At 33.4% G+C, this 10274-nt stretch overlaps 1 protein-coding gene across 1 annotated transcript in view; it reads right to left on the minus strand.

The window, feature by feature from the left end:
* The window catches only part of LOC108913693 (luciferin 4-monooxygenase-like), a 29608-nt gene extending 20661 nt beyond the window's left edge, over positions 1–8947 (minus strand). The window contains exons 1-3 of the mRNA XM_018719285.2: positions 8730–8947; positions 6428–6972; positions 553–864 (exon numbers count right to left, since the gene is read on the minus strand). Of these exons, the coding sequence (XP_018574801.1) occupies positions 553–864; positions 6428–6972; positions 8730–8858 (986 nt within the window). The 5' untranslated portion in view covers positions 8859–8947. The remainder of the gene's footprint in view (positions 1–552; positions 865–6427; positions 6973–8729) is intronic.
* Positions 8948–10274: the final 1327 nt, after the last annotated feature.

Consider the following 10274-nt stretch of genomic DNA (forward strand, 5'->3'; position numbering starts at 1 on the left):
ACTTCTAATGTACAATTTTATTTTCTAAAAATAATNGATGCCAAATACGCTGGTCTAATTATTTTTTGGATAGTTCATAGAGGGCGCTAGTTATGCTACATTCGTATTACATTTTAAGTTCAAATTTTTTTGAGGTTAGGTTTTTTACCATTCGGGATCCAACTCCTAATGTACAATTTTATTTTCTAAAAATAATGTACTCTCGTTAGAACTTCCTAATGTGGAGGTTTTCCAGAAAAAAGACTTTTAATTGAACTCTTACAATTTTACGGTGTATAAAAGAAGTGACTTCTCTCAAAGTAGGCTTATGTCAAAACTTATTGATGGATGTCTCATAGACAACGCATACATTTTTAGTAATATTTTAAACTCTAATTAACTTTATATCAAAATTTTAGTGACTGTAATTAGTCATTGCTAACTACAGTCAGTAACAATTACTTCGACAGAAGGAAAATGAATTATAAAACAAAAACAAATATTAAAATATTAAGAATTTTGTTATACATTCTATCTAAGACATACTTGATGTACCTACATTTATTTTCTTACCTCTTTCTTAAAGCCAATTCTGTGTTCTTACTCAACGGTGCGGCCCCACAAGCAACTTCCTCAACACAAGATAGGTCATAATTTAATATTTTCGGACTTTTTTCTATAAAAATAGCTAAGGGGGGCACCAGAGGCAACATTGAAATTTCATAGTCTTGGATAGATTTTAAGAAGACATCCTCATCAAATTTTTTTAACACCACTAATTTGTGACCGTTAGTTATGGCATCGAGACCAACATTTAATCCATATGTATGAAAAAAAGGCATTAAGCCAAGAATGTTTTTTGACGAAAGGGAATATTTAGGATCTCTGAAACAAAGCGATATATAAATATATGGAAATCACTACATGGCTACAAGTATTTTAAATATTTTGTCATTTTCGTTTTTTCTTTGTTTTCAGTGAAAGTGTCTATATTTTTCTATTTTAGTAAATGTCTAACAAAGAAGTTATCAGATAAAAGAACTTCTAAAATGTTATTAAAACAATAATAAAAATCGAGTTTCAACAAAGTCTCAATTACTGTGAAAAATTGTCTGACCGATGAGTATTCAAAAACTAAATATCCACCTACTAATGGTACTATTCTTTAACATTTTGGACCTACTGTATATAATTGATTTAAAAGTATTATGTTTAATTTTTATATATACTTTTCTTTTAGGAAATGTAACAAATTCTATTAAAAAATATATTCAGATTTACCTAAAATGACGGAGAAAAGCAACTACATTTGTCCTCTGTAAATATTAAGATTATATTGTTCTCTTAAATAATGTGGCGTTTTTGATCAATGTAAATTTTCTGTAGGTACTGTAAGAAATAGTATTCAGGTTAAATAAAAAACATAAAATCTAGTTATACAATATTCAAAATAACAACGAATTTCCTAAAAAATTCTGCGCAACATTGCTAATTCGCATCTTTAAAAGTAACAAAGCTATCTGTCCAATTTATTTATCGAGCTACATCTAATTATAAACTATATCTGTTACGTCTATTCAGAAATAATTCAATTATGAATGGTTGCACAAATGCACAATAAAGGTGTCGACCTTGAGTCGTCTCATACAGGTTGTTACAAATTCGCTTCTCACTACAGGAATCTCGGAAATGGTAGGAGATATGAAGTAGTTTAAATGGGGGCAAAGTTGCGTAATCAGGGGACTAACTTTATGCCTCTATAAAATCAAAGCTAACCAGATTAGTTTTCGAAATATTTGAAAAATACCGAAATTTTGGAAACCCGTGTTTATTTAATTTCAACCTTGTTTGAGGTGATATTGAAAAAAGAAGAACACTTTCTCATAGCAACTTTTTGCCCTATATCGAATGGCTTAATCAATTTTTATATGTAACCTTTCGTCTCTCCAGGACCATCATCAACTTCATTTTTTTAAATACGACCCTGGAAATTTTATTACATTTTTTGCAAGAGCAAATCACCGAGTCTCAATATGTGCGCAAAATGTAGTTTTACCTAGTTTATAATTATTTTTACAAAATATTACATTAAAAGTGTACATCTATTAACTTTACATGATACATGTAAAAAAACCCTGAGAGATACAAAAGTATAAAATAGAGCTTGTTAAAATTATATTAAAAACGCAAAAAAACAGAAATAAATAGCAATACACACAAAAACTGCAATAGGATAGCAACTTTGCTTTTAAAAGAATTTAATGAGGGAGCATTAGCAACTTCAGTAGATACACTATCGCATGGATTGTCTAAATGTTGTGTAAAAATGTTTGTGAAACAGTCAAAAGTTTTGTCTACGTTGACGGGAACACATTATGGAAAGCTCTGCATGTTAAAATTAAGTCACTATGATTTAGTCTTTCACAATGTGAAAGTAAATTACAAATATGAATCCTGTTATCACAACTAGGTATACTTCTTCCATAGAGTAACCTAATAGCATGTGGTTAGATGGGATGAGTAAATTAAAAATAGTAGTGGACCCAGTACAGACCCCTGGGGAACACCACTCACAACGCCTAGAGTATAAAAATACGAATTACCAACTCTGACGCTAAACATTCTTCTTGACAAAAAGTTCCCTAAGTAATTTCCCACGAACGCCACAAGGAACAAAGGAACTTTGTCAAAAGCCTAGCTAAAGCCAAAATATAAACCATCAACTGGCCCAGAATTATCAAGTCCAATCTTGAGGCAATGAAGATTAGTTGTAGTATTGGTAGTAGATAAGTAATAGATAAATAGTTTTGCTAGATTTCTTCTGCATGTATGACGTAACGTATATTATTACATTTGAAATTTTGTAAAAAGTGGTTACGTATCGATGATAAAATAACTGAATAGTAAATTTTGTTAGTCCGAGAATATGACGATTTCATCATGTTCCCATTATTGACGACGTGTCATCTTTTTACCTTTTTGTTATGTTTCATACTAACGGTAATATAAATGCTTAGTCTGATGATGTACTATCAATATCATCTGCATAAAATTCTACAACCCAATAGATCAGCTCTATCAACAACAACCTATTCGCACTGAAAGCTTGTGAGTAGTCACAACCTACTTGACGCTTGTCGCAAGTCGATGTGAAACATAGTAAAACGCGGTGAAGCCGCTATAGGCTATATGAAAATCGGCCTTAAAACAAAGGAAACTGCAAACAGGAATGATGCCTCACGATTTGCACTTCGATATCTCCTCGTGGAAAAGACACATAAAACAAAGTACATTTTTTAATTAATTTTTTTTATTTTAATTTTTAAACATGCTCTGTTTCAATAAAACAATGTATCACGGATTAAATTGCTGTTTTATTTTTTGTTAACCTGTCTAATAAAAGTATGTATTTCAAATTTCAAACGGTTGCGTATATAATTTGAAATCTGATGATACATAATTAGGTAGGTTCATAAAACAATTTTAACTGATTATAAAAAAAATTGCGTTCATTTTTATTACCTCGAGCATTTAAAACGTTTACATAGTGGTCCAACGAAAAGTATGCACCGGGCGTTACGTCTTTTTGTGAAATTGGGAGCAAAAATGCTCGGACACGTCGATTTTGGCTTTGAGGGGGGCCCATTTTAAGCACATTTTCCATCCCGCCGCTTCATCCCCCTTGGGAATAATCACACTCCTAAAATTTCAAATGGAAAGTGGGTCGAGTGTCGAGTGATACATCATTTCAAAGAGCACACAATTTTCTTTCCAGTGATACCCTATTTGTGAGATCGAAATCAGTGGTACAAATCTAAACCCTATAGTTTTGGTATTCATCAAAAAAACACCTACGTGTTAGTTATTAGGAGTCAGTACATCCACAATCAATCATTTGTAAATTACCTTCACCAAAGATCAGGGACGAAAGGGGGAAGAATGTACACAAAATTGTTGAAGACAATCACAATTACGGTTATTACGCAATTATGCCTATTCAATGCATCATTCAAAGAAAATGTACATTCATCGGAAAAGCATATTTTAAATAGTACCTAAGTTCGGATCTTTAATTAAATGCTGGCCTCTTCACAAAATTGCAACCGTCTATCAGGATCATCTTAATTAAGTTTCTGTACTAATGTAACTTTGTTTGGGTGACATTTGTGTGCTTTTAAAATCCTTATTATGGACGCAGGAAAGACGCCCGAGGCTTCATTTCTGATTGATCGCTGCGGCTGGTGTTTCGCATTACGGAAAGATCCAGTATCGACAAACTTTTTAATTAATTTGGCAACATACGAATCGTTCACATTTTGATTGGGGTGAGCATTATTAAACAAAGTCTAGCACAACCGCACAACCATTATTTTGAAAATAGTGTTTGACAATTTTAACTCGTTCTGGAATGGAATGTCAATTTAAATCACTTCAAAAGCACGAAACAGACTCACTGGCGGTACCTTCTAATCCAAACAGAGCTACGTTCTCTTCCTCAGTATAGTAGGATCGTATTCGATGCAAAGTAGAGCAAAAAATTGTCGGCCTTTTATCAAAGGAAAATCGTGTCATCATTTTTAGGAGGCGTAAGATAAATCTTTTCAAATTTAAAATGAAATTCAATGTAAAATCTGAAATACCGCTGCATACGCACTGTGTTCTGGTAGTAGCTGTAGTCGCCCAGGTGCATCGAGTGTACGAACTGGTCGGTTATACGTCAAATACTAACCTGGCGAGCTTTGCTGTCAATTAGAGAGCGCTTCCAAAAAACGAGTAAACAACAGTGGCGCGTACAGAGGTAAAATGTAGTACTTATGTGGAATTTAGGAAACAAATTGGATTTATAATAAATTACATTTAAAATAAATAGTTTATGAGAATAAAGGAATTTTTGTAGCAACAAGGGTGCCAGACCTGAACTGATCCCCTCGTCCCTTCATAATGTATAAAGAAATTATTCAATTTGTAAAACCCTTAAAGGCGTACTTCATTGGTTCCCTTGACAGGCAATGATTTATTACTTTGCATCGAATATGATCGTACTATAGGTACTCGTATTTTATGTTAGTTTAAAAAAACGCAAAGGGTGAAAATATGCATTATTTTATATTAAAAAAGTCGGTTTAGTTTATCTGCTGGTTCTTGAACAGTGACAAATATGCGTAAAAAAACCTAACAGCGCACATTGTCTTGGAGCAGGTGGTTAATTGAGTCTTCATTGATAAAACGGCAATAATAGGCAATAGAGTTCAGCCAATTTTGTGTACATTCTTCCCCCTTTCGTCCCTCAGCAAAACTCACCGACCCAACTTTATTGCCATTTAAATCACAACGTTTTTGGTTAAGGTAATTTACAAATGATTTATTGTGGTTGTATTGGCTCCTCACAACTAATACGTAGGCGTTTCTTTCACGAATACCAAAACTATAGAGTTTAGGTTTCTACAGCCGTTTTCGTAACAATTGTTCAAGTAAAATTCAACAAATAGGGGGTATCATTGGAAAGAAAATGGTGTGCCCTTTGAAATGAGGTGGAGTGATACCACTCGTCCTCATTTTCCATTTGAAATTTTAGGGGTGTGATTGTCCCTAGCTAGGGAGATGAATAGGGCGGGTTGAAAAATGTTCTTAAAATGTGTCCCCCTCAAAATCAAAGTCTATATGTCCGAGCATTTTCTTTCGTTAGACCACTCTGTATAATTAATCGTGTGTAATATATTTTTCAATGTTTTTCTTCTGTTTTTTTTCTGTAGCAAACTAGTTAGTCTATAAAATATCCCTGGTCGTAAAGTAGGTAGGTACTGGTTCTGCATTTTCTTATGTTTCTATGTATTATAAGAGAAACTGCATCGTATATAGAATGATATTTATTATAAGTACTTGTTTAGTAGATATTACGTTCAATAATTTAGAATTAACAATTATTTGCACAGTTTCCGGAGTATTTTTAGTACGACGTGCACTCTCTTTTAATAATAGTTTTTTTCCTCACTGACACTGTAGCAACAATGACAATAATTTTCTAAATCAAATTATATAATATCTATAAAATATAGGCTAGGTAACCAACATAAATACAGGCATACACAAATATATATGTAAAACATTAGATTTAATCCATTGTTTGAGATTAAACATCGGATATTGTAGAATAAGGTAGCGTACACTATCGGATTTTCCACAAAGAAAATGATGAATTAAATCGATTTCATAAAAATAAGATTTTCATACAGACTTTATTCAAAATTTAAAAACGAACAAACAAAAATGGAAAATACCCTGTACCTCTTAATCTAGTCAAGATATCTAGACGAGGTTTTCTTTTGCTTTTTATTTTTTCGCAAAAAAGGCTTATTTTATCTACCTCCTCAAGGAATGCATGAAACACCTAAAGGTGTCAAAGTTTCGCCTACATAGTACATTTAATATTATATTAATATAGTCTTACCTTGATTGTAGTAACCTAGCCAATATACTCCTATGTGAGATTAACACGCCTTTAGGCAACCCAGTAGTACCAGAAGAACATAATACAAAAGCACCCAGTTTTGCTGCATCACCAGTTACAGGCTGAAATGTGTGGGGAAGTACGTTTGTCTCCCTCAAGGATCTTTTCACGAATAGCTCCAAACTTTCTGTTCCTAGAACTGATTCATTGGAATCAATTATAACTATGTCTTCCAAAAAACCCAACAACCTTTTTAAATGAAGAAATTTAAATGAAACGCTTTTGGAACAGAAAATTACTTTAGGTTTGCCAATATTTAAGATATGTTTCATCTCGTGCTCGGTGTAGTTATGATTGACAGGGAGCATTATGCAACCAACGAAAAGAGCTCCTAGAACAGGAATGTAAAATTCCAAATTATTTTCACTACATATTGACATAACCGTATCCGTTGTGTAGCCATAAGATCGCAGAGCTTCGGCTAATTCGCAGGATGACTGTAGTAGCGATTTATAAGAAACTGTCCTTCCAGTGAACACATCAATCTGAAATACATAGATAACGTAACATTTTAAAAAATATGTAAAGCCTCAAGAATACAGAGCCTTCATAAATGATTACAAGCCACGTGACCAGTAATTTTGTTTCGAACAGTAATTTTATTTCATTCATGTTGGCAATTAAATTTCGGTAAAATTAAAACAATAAGATTAAGTTTATCGACATTAAAACACCGGCTATTCACAGGCCAACAAGGAAAAAATTCCAGAGATCAGACACTACGTTTCCGAAGGCATTTAGCGCGCTGAATCCGAATCTGGCCTCAGAATTGATCCATCACCCTAGGTTTCCGAGATATTCTAACCTAAAAGTGCAAAAAACACGTATTTTTGCTATTTTCAAGGTTATGTAACTTGGCGAAAAAATTTTTTTTCTCAAAACTGAAAATATCATTGGAAACTACTATCTTTCCCCTTCAAAACGCATTTTTTTATTTGTAAAAAGCTTTATTTTTCGCGGAGATATCGTCGATTAAAGATGATCAGTATAGCTACCTTATTACCATGGCTCGAGCTATAACACAATATCACTAAGCGCTACGAGCCTTAGAGGGCTCGCAGCGCTTAGTGTTATTGGGTAATAGGGCTTGAAGTTAACCTTCCTGACGATTAGGGCTCACAGCGCTTAGTGTTGTGGGGTTATAGGGCTTGGGATTAACCTTCCAGACATATAGGGCTTGGGGTTAACCTTCCTGACGATTAGGGCTCGCAGCGCTTAGTGTTATTGGGTTATAGGGCTTGAAGTTAACCTTCCTGACGATGAGGGCTCGCTCCGCTTAGTGTTGTGGGGTTATAGGGCTTGGGGTTAACGTTCCTAACAATTAGGGCTAGCAGCGCTCAGTGTTATGGGGTTAGCCATGATGTAATAATATAGCCATACTGGTCATCTTAAATTGACGATATCTCCGCGAAAAATAGAACTTTTTCCAAATAAAAAAATGCGTTTTGAAGGGGAAAGATAGTCGTTTCCAATGATGTTTTCAGTTTTGAGAAAAAAAAAGTTACATAACCTTGAATATAGCAAAAGTACGTGTTTTTTACACTTTTAGGTTAGAATATCTCGGGAACCTAGAGTGATGGATCAATTTTGAGGCCAGATTCGGATTCAGCGCGCCAAATGCCTTCGGAAGCGTAGTGTCTAATTTTTTTTTATTGAAATTTTGTCGGCCTGTGATTATTGGTGTAATTTTTCACGAGATTCTATTCAACCAATCAGCGATCGCTTTATTTCGAGTGTAGACGTAACGGTTTGTCATTGTTCATTGTAAACGAATCATTGGTGACCCCAACATTTAGGAAATTTTCATTATTGGTATCAATCGTGCAATTGGTACCGGTAACGAAGACTCTGTATTTGTTTAAACATGTATATTTTAGTGTTATTTAATTTCCTGTAATTAACACTATTGAACTACATATGTTAAAAATATTTACATTTGTACACATTTTCTCTGTCATAAATAGTGGTTTTTATATTTGCACTCCTTAGTGCAGCTCTCTTGTTAATTTGTAATAATTATTTTAATAAAATTATTATTTATTTTGACATATTTGAAAGTGACTGTACTCTTTACTTTTATGGGCATATTTAAAGTTATTGCAATAAATTCCTCGGGACACAGTTTGACTTGAAATTGCATTACCTTTATTATATTATTATTATTGAATTCTCCAATAAACAATAACATCTCATTATAGTGACATACATAGTGGTATACATTATCAAGCTGCAGCACACTTACCATGGCATCATCGTTTGCTATAGCGTTTTTTAGTAATTTTGCAAATATCTCTTCTCCCACGGTATTATCCGACAAAGGCACTGCAGGTTTAGGGCCATGTACAACAAATGTGTTCTGTTCTAAAGACATTTCGTTTTAATAAGCAAGGGGCAACTACTGAAGATATGGAAGTACTGCCTTACACTATTTAAAATGCATCTACTACTTGTTTTATTTAATATTTACTAAATGCACTGGCGTACTTCCACTACTTTTTGATGTATCAAGATATAAATGATTAAACAGTACAGTCGCTTAAAGATATCTTGGTTTGGAAGCTAACGTATTGTTAGTGGATGAGCAATTTCTGGAACAGTGTTATATTGTAGGTTTAGGCTTCTTGACGTTTTGTAAGACATTTCGTCTACAAAAGCAATTTTAAAACTACCTTCGGTAGCTTCTTGCACAGGACACTATAAAAAAGAAATGAATAATGAAAATAGTCCGTAGAAACTCACGAATAACCCGCCACTTTCTATAGTAGAAAAGTAACCTCGGTACCTAATGGCAATAAACATATAATTTTTTTATAAAGGCATTTAAACAGTAATTATCATTAATGTAATACGTGGAACTAATTACAATTAATAATAATTATAACTTGAATTATGCGTTAAATAAATAAAACAAATGCTGAATTTCCATACTTTACCCGATGCATTCGAACAAGTACCGATTTGTTTTATTTATTCGGTCGTATTTAGCGAGTATTAGTACAGTAGAAACGCATTCAGCAGTAAAAGAATTTAACGTTGTTGTATTTTTTATGAAAGAAACGTGTGGAAGATTGTTAGGAAACATCAACGAAAACGTCCACAAGAGATGATTTTGTTAGAACCATACACAGCCAGAGAATTTTTCTCTAGAGCAATAGAGGAGCTAAAAGATTAATTGCATTCAATAGGAGAAAAATAATGTTTAATAATTTTCCGTTCTGTCTCTCTCTCGGCTTTACACTGGATCATACACAACATAACAATTAAGATTATTTATTAAGAAGAAGAGAATTTTATAGTCAAAATTTTAGCGTTTTAATGTTTAAGTACAGACCGAGATTGCAAGGCAGGCCAAGACACACATGCTCCAATGTTTTGAAACTATTAGAGATGTGTTGTCATTTCACTATCTGCTACTTTGGCGCAAAAAGTTGTCGGTCTTTTATCAAAGGAAAATCGTGTCATCATTTTTAGAAGGCGTAAGATGAACAATTTCAAATTTAAAATGAAATTGAATGTAAAATCTGAAATACCGCTGCATACGCATTGTGTTCTGGTAGTAGCTGTAGTCGCCCAGGTGCATCGAGTGTACGAACTGGTCGGTTATACGTCAAATACTAACCTGGCGAGCTTTGCCGTCAATTAGAGAGCGCTTCCAAAAAACAAGTAAACAACAGTGGCGCGTACAGAGGTAAAATGTAGTACATATGTGGAATTTAGGAAACAAATTGGATTTATAATAAATTACATTTAAAATAAATAGTTTATGAGAATAAAGGAATTTTTGTAG

The sequence above is a fragment of the Anoplophora glabripennis genome, unplaced genomic scaffold (genome assembly GCF_000390285.2).
Source record: "Anoplophora glabripennis isolate ALB-LARVAE unplaced genomic scaffold, Agla_2.0 scaffold1120, whole genome shotgun sequence".
NCBI lineage: Eukaryota > Metazoa > Arthropoda > Insecta > Coleoptera > Cerambycidae > Anoplophora > Anoplophora glabripennis.